Source organism: Sphaerodactylus townsendi, linkage group LG02, assembly GCF_021028975.2.
Source record: "Sphaerodactylus townsendi isolate TG3544 linkage group LG02, MPM_Stown_v2.3, whole genome shotgun sequence".
In the NCBI taxonomy this organism is placed as follows: domain Eukaryota; kingdom Metazoa; phylum Chordata; class Lepidosauria; order Squamata; family Sphaerodactylidae; genus Sphaerodactylus; species Sphaerodactylus townsendi.
In genome coordinates, this window is record NC_059426.1 from 36,806,715 (window position 1) to 36,834,500 (window position 27,786).

The 27,786-nt window shown below is 42.9% G+C and overlaps 1 protein-coding gene across 4 annotated transcripts in view; it reads left to right on the forward strand.

Moving 5' to 3' along the window:
- The window catches only part of ITGB6 (integrin subunit beta 6), a 94,337-nt gene that overhangs the window by 33,092 nt on the left and 33,459 nt on the right, over positions 1-27,786 (forward strand). Inside the window, exons 1-8 of one of the 4 annotated variants that reach the window (XM_048486339.1) lie at positions 12,662-12,702; positions 12,869-12,945; positions 13,596-13,675; positions 19,695-19,899; positions 21,455-21,701; positions 22,372-22,537; positions 25,533-25,694; positions 27,177-27,272. In XM_048486339.1, the coding sequence (XP_048342296.1) occupies positions 12,885-12,945; positions 13,596-13,675; positions 19,695-19,899; positions 21,455-21,701; positions 22,372-22,537; positions 25,533-25,694; positions 27,177-27,272 (1,017 nt within the window). In that variant the 5' untranslated portion in view covers positions 12,662-12,702; positions 12,869-12,884. The other 3 variants (XM_048486340.1, XM_048486338.1, XM_048486341.1) reach the window with 3 other exon arrangements.

The following is a 27,786-nucleotide window of genomic DNA, read 5'->3' on the forward strand; positions in this document are numbered from 1 at the left end:
CAGTGGTTCATTTGTGTTCCTAGAGTGCTGGAAAGCTGCTCATCCCTAATGCAAACTCTGTTAAGCAACTCTATCTCATCTTGCTCCCAAATCTTCTGTTTTAGCTGCTACTGAGTCAAGTTTGAAGGCTTATACTCGAGTCAATAAGTTTCCCAGTTTTTTGTGGTAAAATTAGGTGCCTCGGCTTATATTCAGGCCAGCTTATACTCGAGTACATATGGTACTTTGAATCTCTCCTCAAAAAAACCTTCTTAAACCCACATGTATTAACTAACACAAATCCTGTACCATGCTTCTCTGTTTTTTTCTCTCTCACCTGCCTGCAGTCTTCGTCATGATACGTTTTCGATTGTAAGCTCTGTGCAGGCTTTCTAGTTCTTGCTTATAAAACTCTGTGAAGTGCCATATATATAAAATTATTGATTAATTAAAATATTTATGTACTGCCTTTCTATAATCTGTATCCATATGATCCATGTTAAGCACACTTTAATCTCAACAATGGTAACAAAATTAAATGTATGGAACCAAAGGGGCTTGCTTAACTTTGGCTCTGTTGTGCCCGTAATATTCCAGCATCTTTTGTTTTAGAGCTGTAAAGCTGTCTTTGGCCGATTATGCACAAGGTGTCTGGAGCCCGAGAGGGGTGAATGTCCATTGTGTCAAGCGACACCATGTCTAGCACAATTTTTAATTTGCTTTGCCACCAGAGTAGCCAGATTTGCTAGTGAGCACGGGTTTGCCCTGGACATGTTCCCTTCACCCACAGTCAGTCTACATAGCTCCACCTTTCCCACCCACTCATATTGCCATTCACACCTTCCCCTTCTCCCCCTTTACATGTTGCCGGCTCCTTCCTGCTTCTCTAAATGCTCATACAAAGATATCAATATCTCAATATAATAATAACAACAGAGAGTTGGCTTTTCCAAGGAACAGTACAAGCAGAGTCTTTTTTGGGCTCCACCCCACCTCCCCTACTCTACTTCCACCCTCCTCAATGACCAGGAGAGCAAACAAGCCTTTATTTTAAATAAGCCTCTCTCTTCTGCGGCAGCAGCAGGGACAGGAATTGTATGTGTATATGTGTAGGGGAGAGGAGGGGAGGGGGAGAGAATATCAGCTCTAATTACTTTGCCTCTTTGATGTGTAGGATTACTTTGGGAAGGTCTGCAATGTTGATATAACTGCAATAACAGAAAGATCAATATAACAGTAATTTAAAAGTGACTATAAAGCCAGCAATCTTGGTACTACAGGATGTGATGAGATCCGTTTCTTTAAGTCTGAGTTGATGGGAGGAGTTAAGAGAACCAGGAGAAGCAGAGGCCCTAGAGAATTCAGCAGACAAACTGCACTGCAAGAAGTGAGTGCCTCCTCGTGTATAAGCAGAGAAACACGAAGAGACCCCACTGCAAGCCCACTGTGCAGTGAAGAGCACCAAGGCAAGTATTTCATGCATAATGGGTCATTATTTCTGATCAGTAACTGTACTCTTTCAGATGGCATTAAATCAATGAATAAAACTGGATTGTACGTGTTAAGAAAGCTTCACAACACTCTAGAAAGAAAATGCTTTTTAAATAACCAGTATAGTATCTCCATGACATAGCTTTGTCTGATGTCATCTGACCTCATCTCACCAGGTATGTGTTCTCTAGATGAAGTCCTCCGACACTTTTTGAAATTGTTGGTATTGATTTTTAGTAGACAGGATAATTATTGCAGACATGTTGTCTTGTTAGTACTGTGCTATTTATATGTGCTAGGCAGTATTTTAAGGGGTATCCCTGTAAATGTCTCTCTGAGTGACATGATATTTATTTATTTACTTAGCATGACTCTTCTCCCAATTCACATTCCTACCATTTCTATAAAACCAGATTGCCTTGACTCTGGATGCAGAGAGACCAATGTCATCTTCAGGGCCCATCTCCAATCATTCAGTCCTCTTTTGGTGAGTCAAGAAAGTCTGACAGAGGGAAAAACAGTTAAATATAAAAGGGTCATATTTTTTTACTAAATTAAATAGCATTGTAACCAAGCAGCTGATTTGTGGGATTGTGAATTTGCATGGGTGGTAGGGGCCGGGGACAAATAGGTTTTAAGAGGGGCAAGATTCAGCATGGTTGAAAGGCTACCTCTGTATGTGTGTTATAAAGCAGGCCACTGAGTCACTCTATGGTGACCTCTATAAATTAAATGACCCTCCTAAAACATCCTACCATCATTGAAGCAATTCCCCTTTGCCTCAAATAAGTTGTACAAACTGAAGGCCATGGCTTCATATATGGAGCCTCTCTCATACATACCTCTTAATAATTATAGTTATGTTATCAATTAAGTTTTTTCTTTGGAGCCAAATAAGTTGCGTCTTTGACATGTATACATAAGCATGGACAGTCTTACTGATTCTGGGGCCCTGGGTAAAAGTCCAGGACAGAGCTCCAGAATCACGGCCGTCGGGCCCCGTACCGTCCTCTACCAGAGCCAAACAGGGGCAGTCTTCACTCCATTTGAGGTGTGTGGGAACCATCACTGGAAGCTGGCTGCCTGGGCCCTGGTCAGAGCCAGCACAAGCAGCTTCTGTTGAGCCAGCTGCCCACCACTTACTGTCTCAGAGAATGGTGGAGTCTCCTTCTTTAGAGGTTTTTAAGCAGATGCTGGATGAAAATATGTCAGGAGTGCTTTGATTGTGTGTTCCTGCATGACAGGGGGTTGGACTTGATGGTCCTTGTGGTCTCTTCCAGCTCTATGATTCTAACAAGCATTGGACAGCATGAGTGCAAGTAGCAGCAGTGAGAGCTTGTTCTATTTCTTCCTCCATTGGAAGATCAGAGACATGGATGTGCAGGACTACCCCAGAATGGGGCAATGGCCTGTGGGCCATTGATAGAACACTACCCCTGTCAGTGGCATGGGGGGGGGGGGGAAATGGCACCCATGCCCCCCCATGGTTCCCTGCCTCCCACCCCCAGACTCCCTCCACTTACCTGAGTTCAGTTGGCTGCAAAAAGTAGCCTGCTGGGAACTACACTTCCCAGGAGACCTTGCAAGCCTCACAAGGTCTCCTGGGAAGTGTAGTTCCCAGCAGGCTTCTTTTTGCAGCCAACTGAACTCGGGTAAGTAGGGAGGATGCGAGGGGCCTGAGGGGAACCAGGGAGGTGGGTGCTATGGGGGGCAAGGCCCAGCCACTTCTGGAAGGAGGAGGGGCATGGCTAGGCCTCTGCACGAAGTGTGCATGCTGCCCAGGCAGGCCTTGGCCCTGGCAGCATGCGCACATTGTGCCAAGGACCAACCATACCCCTCCTCCTTCCCGGAAGTGTGGGGGTGATTCTTCCAAAAAAACCCCTCCCACATGACTCCCACAGGGGCACCTGGGGCATTTGTCCCCAGATGTCCCCGTGGCAGCTACGCCACTGACCCACATGCATAGGCCAGTAATCCTCAAACTGCAATGAAAGTACCAGTGATGAATTAATTAATTTAAGGACTTATATGAGCCCAGTATACTATCCACAGAGGAGGTTCATTCTATCTCTGTGTAATTTACTGCTCAAAACTGGGGACCTCTCCCCTGCTGTACAAGCAGAAAAGTTGATATGACTCCACCATAGACAAACAGAGAGAGAGAGGGAGGGAGGGAGGGAGGAAGAGAGAGAGAAAGAAATATAGCAGCAGTAAAAATGAAAGTAAAGCAGTTCTAAATTATGGATAGTGATGGTAAACGGGAGGGCCTTGACCTGCCATCAAAACTTTATGATTAACATGGCAAACAATGAGATTGTAGATGGGTAGTCATTGCTGGGGGTGAATCACTGGAATAGCTGAGTAGCACAGGGAAGGAATAATCTATTTTTGTAGACTACGGGGTTGAGTATGCTTTATATAGCATGATCAACATATTATAGCATGACCTAGCAGCAGTCCCTGGCAATACATTCTACAGGGTTTATGGGAAGCTTTTTTTAAAGTGTGAAAATTAGAGATGGCCAGACACTCCTTTTCAAAGAACTGCCCCTCCTCTCCGTGGGTTGGATTACAAGATTTTTTTAATCTGTTTTTTTCAAACAGGGTTTCATAGATCTTCAGCGGCTTCCCAAATGTTGCCCTGAGGTGATACTTAAAATTACTGAAATGTAAGTGAAATGTAAGTGAAACGTCAAGAAGAATAGAGTCGTATAAGTGGCAGAAAATCAATTGGAAATATTCTAGTAAATGGGAGTTTCATGACCAGAGCATAAACCCAGTCTGGTCTTGCTTATTATAAGACCCAGATGCTTCTAAATCAGGAGGGTAAAATCTGGAGGGAACTAGCAAAGTAAGGAAAAGGCTGCAGGCCTTCCTTGTTGCATCAAGAGAAGTTTATTTCAAAACAACTTGTGTGAGCACGAAATTCATTTTTATCTCATTTCAAGCATTCCCCAGCATATTTTGAAAGATTCTCTTATGGTGGGAAATGTAATTCATTGTTTGGTGAACTAGAATGAGGCATATGATAGCAGTTTGATTATGTTTCAAAGCATTCCAGAACATGGATTAACTACTGGTATGTTTAAAAAGCATTTTCTTATCCAGTGGCTAAATTATATTATGGTCCCTCCCCAGGGGAATTCATCTGTCCCCTTCTATCATTGTCTTCTACCAGCAGGTGAAAACTATTTAGTTTTGTCTGATGTTGCTTCACTTATTCTCACTGATCATTTCTCCCGCTCATGTGTTTCTGTGTTCTGTTTTGTTTTTATGTATTTATAAGTGTTTTTAATCTTGTTTTGTTTGTATTTTTTAAAATCTTTGGAGCCCCTAAATTGTGTAGAAAGGTGATTTTAAAACGTTTTAAATACATAAAATAAATATTTCCAATGAATAGATGCCTTAATTGATTTTTATCATTCTTCTTTATCATTCTTCAAACAAGTCTGCACATATTTTATGGGGTCATCTTTGCCTTTAAATTGATTTAAAATAAAGCTGTAACCCTCTAAAGGCACTGACATTTGGGTGTTCTAATATTGGCTATATTTGTGAAATTTGTAAAATGTGGTCAAGCAATTATGGCAGTGCTTGAGAACAGCATTCTGGATCGAGAGGGAGGGAGGGAGGGAGGGAGGGAGGGCGGGAGGGAGGGAGGGAGGGAGGGAGGGAGGAAGGAAGGAAGGAAGGAAGGAAGGAAGGAAGGAAGGAAGGAAGGAAGGAAGGAAGGAAGGAAGGAAGGAAGGAAGGAAGGAAGGATCATGCAAATGTTGGTAGTTAGCTGTGGATTATTTATTTATTTATTTACCCTCACAAGGGCCAGCAAAGCAGCTAAAAAATATAAAACATATATGATAAAATCACATTTTAAAACAATTAAATTAACCCCCAACACGCATTATATAAACAATTAAATGCTGAATTAAAATATTTTACCAGGCATAAAAACACCAATTAAAACACTGACTAGAAAGGAGGGATCAAGTCACTGAGGGAACACCAAATTAAATTTTAAAAAGTCTTCATCTGCTGGAGAAAGTCAGCAACAGAAGGGGTCAGATGAAACACTGAGGACAGAGTTCCTGCACTTTGGTGCAATGACTGAGAAGGGCCTCTCAGCAGCAGCAGGAGGTGGAGGAGGAGTTGGTTTTTACCCGGTTCCGCAGATAAGAGTCTGCTGCTGTTAATCACAGTGGTCGAATCCTCACTACCGTCTTAGCCAGGTTTCAGAACACAAACTAACCAGGTTTGAGGGACGACCTCCCCGGTCGAATCCCTACTACCGTCTTAGCCAGGTTTTTTTTTCCCAGGAACGCAAATCTAATCCAGGTGGGTTTGAGGGACAACCTCCTGGTCAAATCCCCACTACCTACCGGCCTTAGCCAGGTTTCAGAACACAAACTAACATGCCTGTTTACACCCTCAAAGAACTCTAGTAAGTTTGTAAGGCAGGACTTGCCTCTGCAAAAGCCATGCTGACTCTTCCTCAGCAGGTCTTGGCTTTCTGCTACATGTTTAATAATTTTATTCTTTAATGATAGATTCTACTCAATTCTTACCAGGAATTCCAGATGCTGCAAAACTCGACTGGCCTTGGTAACCTCCTGGGTCCCCCCCCTAGACCCTTCTAAAAAGATTGGTGTGATGATATGGCCATCTATCTCCAGTCCTTCAGGGATGGAGCCTGGATTTCTGAGTGGATAAGTTGCACTATTAATGTGAGAACATCAGCACCTTCATGCTCTTGAGTTCTTTAAGAACTCTTGGGTGAATGCAATCTGGGCCAGGGGATTTGGTAGCATTTAGTTTATCAATGGCTGCCAGAACTTCTTCCTTGTCTACCACTATCTTCGCTAGTTCCTTGGATTCACCTCCCAAGAAGCTTGGTTCAGGTGCAGGAATGTTCCTCACCTCCTCTTGGATGAAGACAGATGCAAAGAATTCATTCAGCTTCTCTGCAATCTCCCTGTCATCCTTTAGCACACCTTTTATTCCTTCACCATCTAATGGGCATCATCTAACCGCTTCCCTAGCTGGCTTCCTACTTTTGATGTACTTGAAAAACTGCTTGTTGCTGGTCTTGATGTTCGCAGCCATGCATTTCTCATAATCCTTTTTTCCTCCCTTACAGCTACCTTGCTTCTCTTTTGCCACCATTTGTGTTCCTTCTGGCTTTCTTCAAGCTGGACTTCCATTTTCTAAAATACAGCTTTTTTCTGATAATTTCCTCAACCTCTCTTGTTAACCATGGTGGCTTTCTTTTGGACTGGGTGCTTCCTTACCTTACCTGTGGAACAGGGAATAATCAGTTTCAGTAATCGGTAATAATCGGTTTCATTAGTCAGTAATAATCTGTAATAATAATCAGTTTCAGTAATCGGTAATAATCCTATTACATGCAGGGGGCAACTGGTCATGCAGGGGGCATCTGGTCATGCAGGGGGACCGTCTGGACACGCAGGGGAACCGTCCGGACACACAGGGGGGCGTCCGGACACGAAGGGGGGCCGTCCAAACACGCAGGGGGGCATCCAGACTCGCAGGGGGCGTTCAGACACGCATGGGGGCTGTCCGGACACCCAGGAGGGTGTCCAGACATGCAAGGGGGCGTGTAATAATCGGTTTCAGTAAGCGGTAATAATCGGTAATGATCCATTCCAGTAATTGAAAATAATAGGTAATAGTAGATTTCAGTAATCAGTAATAATCGGTTTCAGTAATCGGTAATAATCGGTAAAGGTAGGTATCGGTAATCGGTAATAATCGGTTTCAATAATCGGTAATAATCAGTAATAATCAGTTATAGTAACCGGTAATAATCCTATTACACGCAGGGGGCATCTGGTCATGCAGGGGGGCAGTTTGGACACTCTGGGGCCATCCGGACACACAATGGGGAGTGTAGTAATCGGTTTATGTAATCGGAAATAATCCGTTCCAGTAATTGATAATAATTGGTAAAAGTAGGTTTCAGTAATCGATAATAATCAGTTTCAATAATTGGTAATAATCAGTTTCAGTAATCAGTAATAATCTGTAATAATAATCGGTTTCAGTAATCGGTAATAATTCTATTACATGCAGGGCTCATCTGGTTATGCAGCGGGGCCGTACAGACAGGCAGGGGAACCATCCGGACACGCAGGTGGGCTGTCCAGATACGCAGGGGGCCATCTGGACAGGCAGGGGACCATCCGGACATGCAGGGGGGCCGTCCAGACACCCAGGAGGGTATCTGGACACGCAAGGGTGTGTGTAATAATCGGTTTCAGTAATCGGTAATAATCATTAATATTACATTCCAGTAATTGAAAATAATAGGTAATAGTAGGTTTCAGTAATCAGTAATAATCGGTATTAATTGGTTTCAGTAATCGGTAATAATCGGTTTCAGTAGTCGGTAATAATCTGTAATAATAATCAGTTTCAGTAATTGGTAATAATCCTATTACACGCAGGGGGAATCTGGTTATGCAGGGGGCCCATCCGAACATGCAGGGGAACCGTCCCTGGATGACGGAGGGGAAGCCGCCTGAACATCGCCATATCAAGGTCTGGAGGCTGCCAGAGGAGCCAACCGAACATGGGTCCGGACATGCAGGAGGGTGTCCGGAAACGCAAGAGTGTGTGTAGTAATTGGTTTCAGTAATCGGTAATAATCGGTATTAATCGGTTTCAGTAATCAGTAATAATCGGTTTCAGTAGTCGGTAATAATCTGTAACAATAATCGGTTTCAGTAATCGGTAATAATCCTATTACACCCAGGGGGCATCTGGTAAAGCAGGGGGAAGTCCAGACACGCAGGGGAACCGTCCGGACACCCAGGGGGGCCGTCCGGACACGCAGGGGGCCGTCCGAACACCCAGGGGGGCGTCTGGACACGCAGGGGTGTGTCCGGACATGCAAGGGGGCCTGTAATAATCGGTTTCAGTAATCGGTCATGCAGGGGGGCCGTCCGGATATGCAAGGGGGCCGTCCGGACATGCCGGGGGGCCATCTGGACACACAGGGGAACTGTCCAGATACGCAAGGGGGCCGTCCGGACACGCGGGGGGGCCGCCCGGGCACACAGGGGAACCGTTCGGACACGCAGTGGGGCCATCCGGACACGCAGGGGAACCGTCCGGACACGCAGTGGGGCCATCCGGACACGCAGGAGGGTGTCCGGAAACGCAAGGGGGTGTGTAGTAATTGGTTTCAGTAATCGGTAATAATCGGTTTCAGTAGTCAGTAATAATCTGTAACAATAATCGGTTTCAGTAATCAGTAATAATCCTATTACACGCAGGGGGCATCTGGTCACGCAGGGGGGAAATCCAGACACGCAGGGGGGCCATCCGGACAGCCTGGGGGGCGTCTGGACACGCAGGGGGGCTGTCCGGACACACAGGGGGTCGTCCGGACACACAGGGGAACCGTCTGGACACGCAGGGGGGCCATCTGGACAGCCTGGGGGGCGTCTGGACACGCAGGGGTGTATCCAGACACGCAAGAGGGCCTGTAATAATCGGTTTCAGTAATCGGTCATGCAGGGGCGCCATCCGGATATGCAAGGGGGCCGTCCGGACACACAGGGGGGCCCTCCGGACACACAGGGGAACCGTCCGGATACACAAGGGGGCCATCCGGACACGCAGGGGGGCCGTCCGGACACGCAGGGGGGCTCTCCGGACACGCAGGGGAGCCGTCCGGACACGCAGGGGGGCCCTCCGGACACACAGAAGAACCGTCCGGATACACAAGGGGGCCGTCCGGACACGCAGGGGGGCCGTCCGGACACACAGGGGGGCCCTCCGGACACGCAGGGGAGCCGTCCGGACACGCAGGGGGGTCCTCCGGACATGCAGGAGGATGTCCGGAAACGCAAGGGGGTGTGTAGTAATTTCAGTAATCGGTAATAATCGTTTTCAGTAGTCAGTAATAATCTGTAACAATAATCGGTTTCAGTAATCAGTAATAATCCTATTACACGCAGGGGGCATCTGGTCATGCAGGGGGGAAATCCAGACACGCAGGGGAACCGTCTGGACACGCAGGGGGGCCATCTGGACAGCCTGGGGGGTGTCTGGACACACAGGGGGGCTGTCCGTACACACAGGGGGTCGTCCGGACACACAGGGGAATCGTCTGGACACGCAGGGGGGCCATCCGGACAGCCTGGGGGGCGTCTGGACACGCAGGGGTGTATCCAGACACGCAAGAGGGCCTGTAATAATCGGTTTCAGTAATCGGTCATGCAGGGGCGCCATCCGGATATGCAAGGGGGCTGTCCGGACACGCAGGGGGGCCCTCCGGACACACAGGGGAACCGTCCGGATACACAAGGGGGCCGTCCAGACACGCAGGGGGGCCGTCCGGACACACAGGGGGGCCCTCCGGACACGCAGGGGAGCCGTCCGGACACGCAGGGGGGCCCTCCGGACATGCAGGAGGATGTCCGGAAAAGCTAGGGGGCGTGTAGTAATCAGTTTCAGTAATCGGTAATAATCGGTAATAATCCATTCCAGTAATTGAAAATAACAGATAATAGTAGGTTTCAGTAATCAGTAATAATCGGTATTAATCGGTTTCAGTAATCAGTAGTTGGTAATAATCTGTAATAATAATCGGTTTTAGTAATCGTTAATAATCCTATTACACACAGGGGGCATTTGGTCATGCAGGGGGGCCATCTGGAAATGCAGGGGGTGTCCGGACACGCAGGGGGGCCATCCGGACACGCAGGGGGCTGTCAGGACATGCAGGGGTGCCTCCAGACACACAGAGGAGCCATCCAAACATGCAGGGGGGGCGTCCAGACACCCAGGAGGGTGTCCGGACACGCAAGGGGGTGTGTAGTAATCAATTTCAGTAATTGGTAATAATCCTATTACTCGCAGGGGGCATCTGGTCATGCAGGGGGGCAGTCCGGATACGCAGGGGAACTGTCCGGACACGCAGGGGGGTTGTCTGGACATGCAGGGGGCCGTCCGGACACGCAGGGGTGTGTCCAGACACAGAGAGGAGCCATCTGAACTTCCCGGGGGGCCATCCGGACATGTAGGGGGGCGGTCCAGACATGAAGGTGGGCCATCCGGACACCCAGTGGGGCGTCCCGACATGCAAGGTTGCGTCTGTACACACAGAGGAGCCGTCCAAACATGCAGGGGGGGCGTCCAGACACCCAGGATGGTGTCCGGACACGCAAGGGGGTGTGTAGTAATCAATTTCAGTAATCGGTAATATTCAGTAATAATCCGTTCCAGTAATTGAAAATAATAGGTAATACTAGGTTTCAGTAATCAGTAATAATCAGTTTCAGTAGTCGTTAATCATCTGTAATAATAATCGGTTTCAGTAATCAGTAATAATCCTATTACACCAGGGGGCATCTGGTCATGCAAGGGGGCATCCGAACATGCAGGGGGCCGTCCGGACACCCAGGGGGGCCTTCCAGACACCCAGGAGGGTGTCCGGACACGCAAGGGGGCATGTAATAATCGGTTTCAGTAATCGGTAATAATCGGTAATAATTCGTTCCAGTAATTGAAAATAATAGGTAATAGTAGGTTTCAGTAATCAGTAATAATCGGTATTAATCAGTTTCAGTAATCGGTAATAATTGGTTTCAGTTGTCCTTTAATAATCTGTAATAACAATCGGTTTCAGTAGTCAGTAATAATCTGTAATAATAATCGGTTTCAGTAATCGGTAATAATCCTGTTACACACAGGGGGCATCTGGTCATGCAGGGAGGCCATCCGGACATGAAAAAAACTATTCCCGATTACTGAGACCAATTATTACTGATAATTACCAATTACTGAAACAGATTACTACATGCCCCCTTGCGTTTCTGAGCCTTTATTGTTGTGTTTTTAAATAACCTCCAAGTGTCTTGGACAGTTTTGACTCTCTTGATTTTCCCTTTCAGCTTCCTGTGCACTATCCCCCTCATCTTTGAGAAATTTCCCCTTCTGAAGGCGAATGTAACTACATTAGTAGTTGTCACTTGCTCGCATGCAGAGATACCAAATCTGACTGCATTGTGGTCACTGTTCCCTATCGGCTCAACAACACTGACTTCCCATACCAGGTCCTAGGTCCCACATAGAATTAGATCTATTAATGAATTAGATACAATTAGATCTATTAATCTTAATATTAATGATAAGCTAGCCTAAATCTCTGGATAACCTCACCCAGCAGTTTTTTTGTAGATGGTAAAGAGCATAGAACCTTGACTAAACGCCAAGGGGCTGAGCAGCCATCCCCAGAACCATCTTCTGAAACTCACTGTCCCGATAGGATCCAAACCACTGCAGAATGGTACCTCTCAACCCAGATAGGCAGTCCAGAAGGATACTATGATTGGTGGTATCGAAAGCCACTGAGAGGTCCAGGAGGACTGTTAAAATCAACCTTGTACACCCAAAGAATCTATCACTCACTATACTCAAAATCAAATGCAGTCCTCTTTCTAATAGAGTAGGACAGAGGAAATGGATTTACTTACTGTGTATACATGTGAATATACTGCAGACTAGAAAATCAAGGTGGGTCAACAGGAAACGTAATATAAACACCTACCCAATCAATCCCTTGGTGGTTCTGATAGTCAGACAAACTCCCTAGCAAAGTGAAAATATAGAGAAGTGGATTTCAGTGCAACACAGCGGCTTTTGGAAACTATTACCCTGGGTATTTGTGTGGAAATGACATGAGCCAAATGACATTTCAAAAAGCATTTAGCAACACATGAATTAGCTGAGATGTTACCATTATTAGCCTTTGCAATTTTACTTATCAGTTACACATATTTGATATAGTTCTTCTCATGCTAAAAACTCAATATACTTTACAGGTACATGACTCATGCTCATGACTGGGGTTACACAATGGGTTTTTTCCCGGGCTTGCAAGGTTCATTTTTGAGGACAAAGTTGGCGGCGGGGGTGGGTGGGGTGAGCTTTACTTGCCATTCCTGGTACTTTCACCCAAAGCATCATTCCCCTGATACACCGTACAAAATTAAAAACACGATACCGCGCCTCACAAAATGTAAAGAGCTCTGTAAAATGATGTGTCTGGATGAAAAACAAAGCACTGTACCTGTACGCCCCACCTTTGTCTGACTGTATTACCTGTCTTCCTTATAAGGAAAACAAGGAAGTAAGATAAGGAACTGTGTTGAATTCCATAACCATGCTGAAGTTTCCTTACACACAGCTTGGTGTCTACCTGTCCAGGTACTCTTTTGTTTATAAGAACGCAGTGGCTTGGAAGTATCTCCTAAAACTTTTGTGAGCCGAACAACTTGAAACGTACACTGAAAGAACTCATGACATGAAAAGATTCTTCACCGATCTTGTTAATGCTGGATGTAATTAACTTTGGTATGTTTTGTATGTGCAGCCAGAACTGAGAGCGAATGGGGATTGAATTGCTTTGCCTCTTCTTTTTATTTCTGCAAAGAAATAACCATGTACAAGGTAAGGCTAAAGAGGTGACAATCTTCTTTCTGAACATGTGTTTTTACTGTTATCTTCTTCCCTGTTTTAGATAAATGAACTTTTCCCACTATGCCTGTCACTGCATCTTTCCTCTTGATAAATGTTTTGCAAACATAGTATGTGCTTTTTTGTTTCCATTACTGGGGGCAGATACACTGCATAGACCAAGCGCCTGCTTAACTATACAAATAGGGTAGTGCAAATATGTATACCACAACTGTGATTCTATTGCACACTGTCTGGTACTGGCTACATTTTAACTTACTGAACAAAAAGGGGGAGAAATAATGTGAAAGTATGAACCATTTTTGACGATCTGGTGGCATCTGCAATGTGTAAGATGCCAAGTACAGGAAACAGAGTTAATGATTAGTCAATACATTTACTACTTTCTTCGTGCCTATTGCCACTCTGACACAGCTAAAGATTAATTCCATTTAAAATTACAGATTTTTGTTAATAATTTCCATAGCCTCTTTGCCACCTTCTTGAATTTTAAAAGCATTTGAATCAAAGGCTGCAACTGAAAGGCTGATTTTGACAAAGTCCAGACATTACCTAGAACAGTTTGTACCTGGAATAATTATACCATGTGCTCATCCACTGTACTTTCTTGATTTGAAATACAGGAAATTGTAATTCAGGGAGTGCAGTGAACTGTGAAGACTGTTTGCTTTCTGGACCACGCTGTGCCTGGTGTTTTCAAGCGGTAAAGTAAATTCTCTGAAAAGTATAATGCAAATACTTGAGGTCATTATGGCAAGGTCTGAGTTTTTGTTCCAATATAAATCCTGCCCTGAGGGGAAGACAAATTCTTCGCATGGAGTCTGAATTACGACACTGGGTATAAAGTCAAGCCCAACAGGTTTGCACACACAGTGGTGGCATTTTGGTATTATTTTTCCTTTGAACAGCTAACCTTCAGCCTTACCTCAGACCTCATTAGAAGCAGTTAAAAATCCATCTAATTTCAAAAGCAGTTTTGTTTTGATGTGGGAAAGGGTAAAGTTTAAGAAATATAAACCCAGAGCCTTTTTGAATATGCATCATAGAACTGGTTGGTTGATGGAATCCCGAACAGAACAAACTATACATATATTAATCACGTTTTTGAAAGCACACACACCAAAGTATCAATCAATTCGTGCATTTGATTGTGTATCTGAAATCCTAGTTTTTGCAGAAGTTGGAGGACTTTTGTCAAGGAACAATGCAATGACGGAAAGAGAGATGTTATCTCCTGTCACAGTATTTAAGGAGGCATTTGTTGAGTTCTTGTGACATCTCCTTCATTAATTTGACCTGCTTAACTTCAGTAAGGCTAGTGTATCATCCACCTTCCAACTATACTTGAATTAAACACAAGGAGCAAGATATAACCAGGATCAGTGGAAGAGGGAAACATATAGTCTACAGAATCCAAATTGCACAGGCAGAAATAGATTCTGAGTCCTCGTGCATTAAAAGGTGCCCCCATTATGTTTGGCTGGTGTGCCCAAACTGGATGTCTGAAAGGGGCTCTAGAAGACACAAAAGTTGAATCCAGAAACTGATGGACAGCTTTTCTCATACAGTCCTTTTTCAGACATTCAAATTTGGTGCACCAACCTCACCAAATGGCAGTATATACTACCTATGATACTCCTAAGAGACATGGTCACCATTTTGTGAGAATACAGACTCCCCCCCCACACACACACACACCTTTCTTCATGTACACAAACAATTGCATGCCATGTAAAATCCAGCGATCAGTTTGTGTTACTGAAGCTGAAAAATATGTGTTGCTTTATTCACACACAATAGCCACTGTGTGTTTTGGGAATAATGCAGGTAGCCCAAGTTCCTATTATTTGTTGCTGGTGCAACAAATCTGAACATCTTTAAAGGTCTGTAGCAAAGGCTGAACATGGAAATCTCTTGATTAGAGACTAGGAGTTCTCAAGTAAACTGTACTCATTTTTTTTCAAAAAAATTGCCCCTGTAATCAAAAGGCTAGAAACCAACAAATTAAGTATTTTTCAGTGTCGTTGAGTTTTATGGAAAATTTACTCATCAGCTTAACTCTGTCCCATTGAAATCAAAAGGAATGGCACGTGCCTAACTTTGGCCACATTTCCCATTTCCATTTATACTGATGTAAAAGCTAGCTGAATATCTATCATGCCAGATTTCATGTGGAAATGCACATTCTTGGAACTGCAGTGAATTGGTACCTTTGGCTATGATTGACAGTTTCCAAGTAACAGCATCAGACGCTGTTTGCACAACATATACAAGCAGTCAGAGAAAACAATTCTGTGGAATTTGTTTCTTGTTTACGAAAGTGCCCAGGGAAGAAATGATAGCCTACCATGTATTGCTCGGTGTTCTATTCTTCACATTTCACTGCAAACTTGACAGACCCTGACTGTTTTGTCTGCCTGTTTTAAGGATACTATGATATTTACTTTCAGAACACTGTCTTTGTATTGGGATGGCCCTCTGAGAAAGAAGTATAAATTTCACTGATAGAGCAAAGGTATTAGTGAAAAGCAACCAGTGCAGTTCGTTATAGCACAATCTGCAGCAGAGTTGCCCTCTTCTAAGCCGTTGACTTCAGTGGATTTATAAATTTTTTGAAAGTTTTTGAGAGCATGGCAGCCTTTCCAAGGCTTGGATTTTTACAATGACATTTCCTTGATTCACAAACAATGCTGGGATGTTTCACTTGTTACCTCAGTGCATGGGGAATGATGTAACAGTCAAAAATGATGCTGCAGTCAAAAATATTACAGGTTGTTCATGCGTTCACTTTTCGCTAGCCAGAAGGCAATCATTCCTTGTGTTTATACGTGGTCTTCTTTTGCATTGTGGTCTTCTTTTGCATTGGGAAATAGCATTGTAAACCAAATGCTACATCTCTCCCTCTCCCCTCCCTCCCCTTTCCTTCAAGGTGGGTGGGCCACAACCAGAAGGTGGATCCCTCCCTGATCCTCCTCCCTTCCCTTCCCCCAGCATGGATGGGCCATGACCAGATAATTGGGCCCCTTCCCCTCCCTCCCCTTCCCCACCAGGGTAGGTGGGTCACAACCAGATGCCAGACTCCCTCCCCCTGTAACTGAAGCCATTTCTTAAATTATTCTATCACTTTTTGCTACCCATGGTGCTCATGGGAATGTATTCATGTATTATCCAATATATTCATGCATTATCCAATCTGTCTCAGAAACAGAGTTTTCTGCCACTTAATACCCAATCCTATATCAACAGATCTAAATCGTGGTCTTGTTGTAACCTGAAATCTTCTTTTTTTACTGGGAACAAGCTAATTTAATTATTCTGCATAGAGTTTCTTGATTCACTGTCATAACAGATGCCTTTTTTCGGCTACATCTTGTAGCCTCTACCCACGCTTGGTTCAACATCTACCCACAGAATAAGTCTTGTGAAAACAAAAACCAGCTCATTTCTTTGTAACCTTTAGTTGTTTCTGTTGAAAGTATTAAGCTACAGTGGCTGTTTGAATCTTTTCTGTTGAAGCAACACAACTTTGAGTATTTGTTGTCTGCTGGATAAAAATACAGGCTGTAAGCATCCCTAAAATATGGGCTTACATTGCAATACCTCTTCATCTCCTTTTTAAGTCAGCAAATTTGGAGGGTTTGCCGTGAGATGATCATATGTTTCTTCCCCTAGCCTTAAATAGCAACAGGTGATTTTTATATATAGTGGGTGTGATTCTGCTGTGAGAGTTTGTGACTGCCAAAGAATATGGCATTCAAATAATTGCATTAAGAAAATTTGGTTTCATAGGAAATACAAGGAACAGAAACACAGGTGTAAAGAAAGTGTTCTGTGTTATAGAGATTGCTAATTCTAGACATTTACCATGACCAAGTTTTCCAGTTTCCTGCATTCTTGCCCATCCTGGCTCCCATTTTTCACCATTGCTCATGTTATTAGAGAAAAATAATGAAAAAAAATTACTGTCATGCAACAGTGCGATGTTGCTTCCAGGGAAAGCACAGGAGTGATGTCAGTCTGCTTTGAGAATCACCAGAAATGCTATGGTTTTACCATACAGTTTCCAACAATTCCTAAAGTGGACTGATGACACTTTTTAGTTTTCCCTAGATGTGATGTTGTGTCATTGCCTGATGGTACTCTCTCAGACGCCCACCAATTGCCACTAACTGGCAAAATCCTAATGACTATGCTTGCTTTCAGATTTAAAACAAAAAATCAGAGAATGTTTCTAATTCAAATTCCGAATGGGATTTTTTTTTCTTTGATAGAGGTTTAGAAGACTTTGAGATACTGAATGATTTATTTATTTATTTAAACTGATATATTTATTAGAACTTGTATATGCTACATTCTTGAGGCAGCTTCCAGATTATACAGTTAAATAAAACAGTTTAAAATGGTTAAAATAACTAGCAATAATGAACACATTAAGAAATTGTAATAAACTTAGTCACAACGTCAAACTACTACTAAGAACCTAACACAGTAACGAATCAGTCATTAGCATAGTTAAACGAATAATAGATACCATTAAAATAATAAAACCCCAATAGAAAAACATTTCAGAGGCTTCAAACTTTTTATTATTTGAAAGGTCAGATTGGAGGAAGACTCGTTTAAAAAAAACAAACTAAGGAAAGGTGAGGATAAATACTTCACTTGGTACCAAAAGCTCAACAGACTTAACACCATATGAAGAGCTGTGGGCAGAGAAGGGCACAGCTCAGGGACCACTGCAAACAAGACCCTGTGATCACCCACTGATGACATCCACGTAAAGAAAAGCAGAATGACAAACAGACAGTTGCATATGAGACTATGCTGTCTTTTCTTTAGCTATGCTGCTATAAGAAAGAGGAACTATATCACATGGGCAAAACATCAGATTTTTAAAGCTTGACAATCCTATGGTAACCACTTATTCATTCCAGGCCCAGATGTACTTAAGTCGTGTTGTAATATAATTGTCACTTAAATGGGAAATATCATGTGAGCGGGAATGAGGGAGAAATGATCCATAATTAGTACAGGATTGATTGTGACATAAAACATTCCTCCATATGCATGTTTTTATAATGATTCCTGTGCAGATTCTTCTACATGTAAACTAAGGTGACCAGATTGCCACCTTTTTAAACTGGGATGGGGGGCGCGAGCGCGCGCATGCGTGCGCGGCCACAGGAATGCACTGCCTTTTGGGGCGCTCCCTGGTTTCCCTGTCACAGGGTGGGAAACCGGGGAGCGCCCAAAAGGCAGTGCGCTCCTGCTGCCGCGTGCGCGGGAGGCTGCCGCACTGCCTTCTGGGGCGCTCCCCTGTTTCCCACCCTGTGACAGGGCAGGAAAAGGGGAGCACCCCAGAAGGCAAAATCGGGACAGTTAAAAAAACCCTGCAGGACGCGGGACAGATTGGTTTAAGGCGGGACTGTCCCGCCAAAAGCGGGACGTCTGGTCACCTTAATGTAAACCAGTTACCAGAATTGTTCATTTTCATGGGTTGAGGGTGAGATACTAGGCCTCACCTGCTCCTGCTCATAAGTCTTGCTTGAAAATCTTCATCAATTACCTGCTGACATTTCTTTTCACATATTCCCATATGAATCCTTAAAGATTCTCTTTAAAGCTAAAATATTTCATAAGAAGCATCTAGAAATCCACGAAGTTTAGTATCAAGTTGCTTCCTGTCAGTTTCAGTTCCTATGCAGAAATAATAATGCCTGCTCCTACGCTGATTTATGTCAAGTGTTTTAAGATTCAGAGAAAAATGTCTTAAAACATTTCAAAACAAAAGCAAGAGTTTCTGTCTTGAATATAATGTGAACAAACAGTTATATGGAATATGTATGTGGAACAGCACAACTCTTTCAGCTGAGATCAATATAGAACACCTCAAAAAAACCCTCTGTACATGACCTTTTCTATGTGTTTCACTTTCTGCTGTTGGAAATCAGAGGTTAAGTGCATTTTGAGAGATTTAAATCATAAAGATGGGATGAGAACCACCACTCACATTACTCTATAACAGTGATTTTCAACCAGGGTTCCGTGGTACCCTGGGGTACCGTGAGCATGTCCCAGGGGTACCGTGACAATGCTAACCCCCCCTCACTTTTGTGGTGTCTCCTGCCGGCTCCAGCAAAGACATGGAGCTGGCTCGGGGCATGGCCTGCCACAAGGTCAGCAGCCACTTCCTGCCCCCCCCCCCCAGTTCTTCCCTTCACCCTGGGAGGGGAAGGTGGGGGGTGGTACAAGCAGGGGCACTGGGAGGGGAAGGTGGGAGGGATGGCAGGGGTGCCATGAGATATGAAGAGTGAGGTCAAGGGTACCGTGACATTGAAAAGGTTGGTAAACACTGCTCTATAATGTGTATTTAATTCTAGGTACTGAAAATATTAGAGATTGATCTAGTGTGGTAAGGAAAAGGATATATCACTTACATGATTATAAACTGTAGTATGACATACTGATTTCATCTATTTAGTGAATGCACACGTTCTTTGTTAGAAGGCAAAGACATAGCCAAAAGACTAATTTATGAAGTAAGCCAATTAGTAACAGTTATGCACATTTAGAACATATTGAATTAGTTTATATTTACACCACTTTTCTATGCTATTCACAAAGACAGAATTTATGCAAAAATATGTCAATCAAGTGAATATATTTAACGTTTTGTTTTGTACAGAATTTCATCCTGTTCTTTCCCATTTGGTTTGTTTTAGAATTTTACAGACGTATCTGAAATCCATATAAGATGTGACATTCCTGAAAGACTTATGTCAAAAGGATGCCAGTTGAATTTCATTGAGTTTCCTGTTTCTAAAGTAATAATTCACAAAAATAAGCCCCTTAGTGAAGGAGCCCAAGAAAATAATTCAGATGTTACTCAGATTTCTCCTCAAAAATTAAAGGTTCTACTGCGACCAGGTAAGTTTCATAGTTCATAAACTTTTTCTTTTGTAGCTTCCATTTTCTTTAGATTAAAATCAGAGGTTTGAAATGAAGCACATTAAGCACATTAACCAAGCACATTAAGCAACATTAACCATTAAGCACATTAACCAACACATTACTTTCATAGTAAAATAACTGCTGATGCATATGTGTAAGTTAGAGGGACTTTTTAGACAAAGAATTTTGCCTCTCTGTTCCGGTTCCTATTGCATTATTCATTTGGCATAAAAAGATAGAACCCACTTATGTCATAGAAAATGAGAAGTGCCCTTCATTAGTACAGAAGGCATACTGAGCTTGAAGGGTAGGACTCACAGACCCCTGCATGTAAACAGTACTCTTATGAGTCAGGTTTATATTTCTACATGGCATCTAAGTAGTACACATGCATAGAGCCTGTGTTGTGCTGTACCTTAGCCAGGCAAGGATACAGTAATGGCAAACCCAAAACCCTTCTGCATTAGCACCTCCAACTATCAGGCTCCTAGCCAGCTTACTCATGGGTTGCTCCTCATAGACCATGCAGGCACAATAAAGCTGCATAAAGACTGATGGGGGGAAGATCCTAAGAAGTGCTAACGTCAGGGAGCATCCCTACTAGGGACGCATTCCAAAGTGAAAAGGTTTGCCGTCCTTTTTATGTTAGGCTGTGACAGACCTAATAGACAGGGATTGACAGACATAAGAACATAAGAAAGAGCCTGCTGGATCAGCCCAGAGTCTATCTAGTCCAGCACTCTGCTACTCACAGTGGCCCACCAGATGCCAGGAAGAAAGGAAGGAAAAAAAAGCCTCAATGATTTTTGCAACCTATTCCCTTTCCTCTGATACCTTTGCTTACAATGTATATTGTTTCATGTGTCACTATTCAACTGCTACCTTATTAAAATTCAGATTTCACTTGTGAGATAACACAAAATATTAACAATTGTATTACATGATAACAAATAGCCAGAAAGTTTTGGTAACGTTATCATATGGATTAATCCCAAGGGTAAGTATATATGTAGGCAATTAGCACAAAGCTTCTCCTGATTACATCTTGCTTTAGATGTTGTCTCTGTGGTATTCTTGCCACTAGGAATTCAAAGTGTGTTAGCTCCGTTGTATTACATGCTTGTAAGAATATGATGGAGCCAATTTTAACGACACCATTCAAACCCAGCACCACCAGCCTAATGTGTGCTGCAAGCTGGTATCAAAAGGGCTGGCACTGTAGTTAAAATCAGTTGTGTGACAAAAAACAACAACAACAACCCTGGAAAAATATTATCTGGTGTCAAAATAAGCAGGTTCTAGCCAGTGGTGGAATTCAGCAGGTTTGCACCACTTCGGCAGAAACGGTTGTTAAAATGGTGCTTGTAAACAACCAGTTGTTAAATTATTTGGATCCCACCACCGGAACCATTTGTTAAATTATTTGAATCCCACCACTGGTTCTAGCAATTTTGAATTTCCCCTTGCACACTTTAGATACAGCTGTGTTCACTTGTTTGTTTGTTTTTGTCTTCCCTGTTGGTTTCTCAAGGACATGAAGAAACAATACAGATCAATGTTCGCCAAACTGAAGATTATCCAGTTGACCTCTACTACCTCATGGATCTTTCAGCTTCAATGGTTGATGATCTGAACACAATAAAGGAATTAGGTTCTACGCTTTCGAAAGAAATGTCTAAACTCACGAGTAACTTTCAGCTGGGGTTTGGGACTTTTGTAGAAAAACCAGTTTCACCATTCATCAAAACTGTGCCAGAGGAAATAGAGAATCCTTGCAGGTTGGCAGCAAAGGCACCCAGATCAATTACTGCTGGGGCCATAATCTTTCTTGTGTTTTTATCTTCAGTCATTTCATCTGGACTTAAGTGTATTTTTCTGACAACATAATTTGACTGATTCCATTCCTTTAATCATTTTGACAAGGTTTTGCCCCTTTCTACTTGCTTTAGAAACTTCTTTTCTGATGGAAAATGAAGTTTGGATGTATTTGTTTTTAAACCTTTTGCATTACCATTTAGCTGAAGGAGGGGGGATGGGAAAGCTAGAAGAAATATTCTAGTTTGTTGAATAATTCATGTTAGTCTTTTACTTAGGAGTGATCTGTTCAGATCCCATTTCACCTGTGATGTACTGGTTCATAGTAGAACATATCCGTTATAGCGAAGCCTTTCAAAATCTGGGTTAACGTTTGCTGCAGAAGGGTATTCTTCCTATTGACAGCAAATATATAAATACTGTAATAAAAATACTAAAGATCTCAATCAGTCATGTTGCCGACAGATAACATCTCAAGGCTACAATGCTTCCCAGGGCTATTCAAGAGCGTATGGTGCCATTCTTCAAGCATATGTGGACCACTGAACATGGCCATGCTGCATTTTTAATTCTGGAGGTATTTCATGTGATTTGTAGCATTACCCCAAGATATATATGCCATTTGTTTTACAGAGGTTTCACAGATGATTGCTCACCCACATTTGGATACAGGCATATTCTGTCATTGACAAATGACTCGGAAAGATTTAATGGAATGGTGAAAAAGCAGAAAATTAGTGCTAATATAGACACTCCAGAGGCAGGTTTTGACGCAATTATGCAGGCCGTCGTTTGTAAGGTAAGAAAAATATGTGTATTTAATATTTATCAAGGGCAAATTAAAACTAAAAGGCAGACCTTCTAAGCACGACTGGCTTAGACTGAGAGGTTAGTTTCTATTTCATGTAAAGATCCTAAGGAGAGTCACATCCTTCAAACTCCATTGAAATCAATGACTTAGAAAAATGTAACTGTGCTTTGGACTGCACTGTTAGAATCTAGTATGGAAATGCCTATCACCATGCCATTACTAATATTAATATCACCATATATTTTGAGCATGTAAGTATACATACGAACAATTTGACGTGGACACTTGGGATGGTGGCTTCATGTTGTTTTGTCATCCATGTTAACTTAGGCAAGTGTCTCAATCTAAGATTTCTGAGGTTACTTCAATACATTTGGAACTTCAGAATATCCCTAAATAATGTTTTAAATGCTCTTACCTTCATAGGTAGCTTTCCTGTCTAAACTTTGGCCCTTTCCGCACGGGCGGTAAAGAGCGCCCCAGGGATGCTAAAAACAGCATCCCTGGGGAAGGGTTCGCACGGCCGCCGCCGCTGCATCACAGCAGCGCCGGCCTCGCAACCCCCGAGCGGTGCGAAGACGCTGCTTACGAACCTCGCTCCCTGAGCGAGGATTTTTGGAAGCAGCATCTTCCAATCGCTGCTGTGCGAATGGCAGTGGCTGGAATGCGCCATTCCCCCCTTTCCCTAACGCCTTACCATCCCCTCCGGGCTTCTGGTGCATCGCACAGGCCAGGGGACACGCCCCTCCTGCCCTTGGACTCCAGAGCTGTCACGCAGGGCAGGGGGGCGTGTCCCCTGGTCTGTGCGACGCGTCGGAAGGCTGGAGGGGATGGTAAGGCATTTGGGGGACGGTGCAGCCTCTGCACAGGCTGCGCCGTCTTCCCTACCACTATCAGGACCGTCCGTGCGAAAGGGCCCGGGTGGCATGCGTTGGCGTCGTTTATGCCGACGCATCCCCGCAGTATGGCCGTGCGGAAACAGCTTCATTTCTTTTTTTCCCATCAGAGCTGAAAGAAAGTATCTCAGCTATTTAAAGAAATTTTGAACAGTGTCCTTAGGGACAGCTATATTATAGCTTTGCAGGAAATTGATCAAAATACACATATACGATGAATTTACAAAGAATTGTAACATTACTAATTATTTATTTAAAATATAATAATTCTCTTAATTTTTTTAATACATATTACATTTCAATACATAATACATTTAATACATAATATTTAATACATATTAACAAATCTTGTTTATAGGCACTATGCCCTTTATCATTATACATGTATTATCTTTGTGTTTATTTGGAGGAAACCACTTTTACAAATGCTAAATAGTGATGAAAATGGTTAATATTCTGAATTAAGGTATTAGTGGAAATGGAACATGTTTCCTCAAAGAAATAGGAGGGAAATTCACTTTGTTCTTTCATGTGCTATTTTAGTTGTAGTGCCAATCACAGCAAACTTGCTTTAAGAAAAAAAATCAAAGATATTTCTTGCCCTTTGTTATAGAATTACTTTGTAGTAAGGTACTAATTGCCATATAATCACTCAAAAACTCAAGTGGGACTTTTACATTCAAATCAAGAAAGAGGATTCAGTGTTTAGGTTTTGCCGTTGGATCTATACTCTATTTATACCAGTCTACACACCTGATGTGAGTTAATTAGACACCACTGAGCAACCCAAATCTGTGAAAACATCAACTAGCAGCACTTAACACACATCAAAGGATCTAGGCCAGTGGTGGTGAACCTATGGCACTCCAGATGTTCATGGACTACAATTCCCATCAGCCCCTGCCAGCATGGCCATCAGCCCCTGCCAGCATGGCTCATATCTGGAGCAAACACAATTGGCCATGCTGGCAGGGGCTGATGGGAATTGTAGTCCATGAACATCTGGAGTGCCATAGGTTCGCCACCACGGATCTAGGCCATAGTTACTGAATGTGCACTCTCTACCTCCCAGTTCCTTCCCAACTGGCTCCTATAAAACACTAGTTTACATCAAGGAAAAAGAATAAAAATTCTGGCAAGTATTTTAGCAAATCGACAAACATTTGGTTTTAGAAACAAAAAGAGGCATTTAAAGAAAATCATAGAAAATTATTGGTTACTTTGTACATGGTTCAAGTTTTGACTTTTATTTTCCAACACAGTTTAGAATGCATAGGTACTATTTAAAGCTCCAATTATACATTTCCAAACAACATAATTAGACCAGTTCAGGATTGGAACTCTGGTTCCTCTCTGCTTCCAGAAAATAAGCTGACATCTGGAGCAAACCCATCTATTTAGACCACTTAATATGCAAATTGAATCCCATCTCCAAAGCAGCTTGCCGCCTCTCTCTGTATGTAGCTTCCTGGAATTATTACTGTCATCGTGACTACTGTTCAATCTATGACAATATCTATGTCTCATGTGGTATTGAAATTCCAGTTAAAACAACATCAACAACATACATTTTGGTGCACCAGCAGCGGCAAACAACATCCTTGGAATACAAATACATAGATATTTCCGCAGGGCCGGCAAAATGGAGCTTTTCCACCAGGCATTTCCATCTAGCCAGCCAGTCCAATCAGTACTAACACTGGCCTCCCATGGGTGCATTGGGGGGGGGGGGGATTTTCGCCATCTGTGGTTATTTTAACCATTATTTTACTGGCTGTTTTATCTGTGTTACATTTACTGCTGTGCCGCCCTGAGCCCTTCTTGGGAACGGCGGGATACAAATAAAAATATAGGTAAATAAAATTAAAAATCATATCAAATTCACATTCCCTGTGTTTAGGCTACTAGTAATTGTGATTCCTTAAACTCAGTTTTGGTAGTATAAGATATGGCATCATTTTTAATAAAAACAAGACAGATTTCTCCATATAATAAGCTCAACACAGTGATTTATGTCATGCCCTATCATCACATATCACATCAACCTCACAGTGTTAAAATCAAAACTTTTTACATTTTTATTCCAGGAAAAAATTGGCTGGAGAAACATTTCGTTGCATCTGTTGGTGTTTGTGACTGATGCTGATTCCCATATTGGGATGGATAGTAAACTATCAGGAATTGTTATTCCCAATGACGGAGAATGCCACTTGGATCACAATAATGAATACTCCATGTCAACCATTTTGGTATGCAGTTATTGGTTACACTCTATCACAGGGCGTTTCCCCACTTGCCATGACCCCCCATATGTCGCGCGCTGCTCTCAGCGTGCGTCATTTCTAGCGCGCACCCAGGCTTCCCCACGACCCCGCGCTCTGCGCGGGGTCATCAAAAGGCTCCGTTTGGAAGAGCGCCAGGAATGACGCGTGCTGAGGGAGCGCGACAGCGGCAGCGTCGGGGCGGCTGTGTTGTCGCCGCCCCTGTAGTGGGGAGTGCCGGGGGACCCCGCGCTACTTGCCTACAGTAGCGCAGGGCAGAAGGTAAGTGGGAAAACGCCCACAGAAATCCAGGAATATCCCATATAAGGGCTGAAATATTTGATACCCATTTTCATATCTTCATATCAAGACTCCTATTTAAAAAATGTAGCTTTCAAGTTTTCTTTTAAGTTCAACATATCATTGTTCAGTATGAAAGCTCTGTAAGGCCATCCCTTCAATGCTTTACTCCATCAACATAATAATTTTTACATTGCTTTTATTTTCACAAACCTGTTTTTGTGGCTTGAGCCTGAAATTTAGCAGGTGCTTATTTTCTAGGCATGTAGATAATTGAGGGACTTTCACCTCATTAAATTAATGACTACGTAACTGGATTGTACAGGGCTAGAAGCAAGATTGTTAAAAAAGGTTATAATTCTACCAAAGGGCATTGGAATGTCTTCTCAGTTCCTGCTAGCCCTCGTGTAAGATAAGAATATGGAGAAGACTTTACAATGCAATCCTCAAAACACTTTTTTGGGAATAAGTCCCATTAAATAAGTCCCATTAAGGAGCAGCAGTGGCGTAGGAGGTTAAGAACTTGTGTATCTAATCTGGAGGAACTGGGTTTGATTCCCAGCTCTGCTGCCTGAGCTGTGGAGGCTTATCTGGGGAATTCAGATTAGCCTGTACACTCCCACACATGCCAGCTGGGTGACCTTGGGATAGTCACAGCTTCTCAGAGCTCTTTCAGCCCCACCCACCTCACAGGGTGTTTGTTGTGAGGGGGGAAGGGCAAGGAGATTGTAAGGCTCTTTGAGTCTCCTACAGGAGAGAAAGGGGGGCTATAAATCCAAACTCTTCTTCTTCTTCTAAATAGACAGAATAGGATCCTGAGTAGACCTTCTTAGGGTTGCTCTCTATCAGTGCCATCCTAAACAGATCTACTCAGTATTCTAAGCAGGCCTATTCAGTGGGGCTTATACCCAAGAAAGGCCTCTTCCGCACATGCAGAATAATGTACATTCAATCCACTTTCACAATTGTTTGCAAGTGAATTTTGCTATTTCGCACAGTACAATCCAGCTGCAAAGTGCATTGAAAGTGGATTGAAAGTGCATTATTCTGCATGTGTGGAAGGGGCCAAAGTGTTCTCAACAAGGCAATGAATGTACAGTGTTTTTTAAATCACTATTTAAAGTTTGTCCATTCTCTTAGGATTTATTTGTTCTTTATGTTTGTCTTCAGGAATACCCAACAGTTGGACAATTAATAGACAAGATCGGTCAAAACAATATTTTAGTAATTTTTGCAGTAACAGAGAAGCAGATTCATTTGTATGAGGTAAGCACGCAAAACTGATTGATTGATTATGATCTCCAGAGTGGTTCAGATGCAATGCAAAATACTTCCAGTAACTGGTCTTAAACTTTGATTTTTGATTTTCATACAACTTTAATATAAAAAGGTCCATGTAAAGGTTCCAATGTCCCCCAGTGAAGGACACTAATCTCATTAAAGCGGGATGAATTCTGTAAACACAGGAACTCAAATCTAATTCAACAGTGAAAATATGGAACGAAGGCTCATTACGCACATGCAGAATAATGCACTTTCAAACTGCTTTCGGTGCTCTTTGAAGCTTTGCGGAATAGCAAAATCCACTTGCAAACAGTTGTGAAAGTGGTTTCAAAACGCATTATTTTGCGTGTGCGGAAGGGGCCTAAGAGTGGAACAGATGCATGTTCCCTACATCACAAAAACCTGCCGCAGTGTTTTAAACAGGAGCATAGAAATTGCATCAATGATATGACAACAGATCCAGAGATACTGAAATATGGTGCCCTTTATACAAACA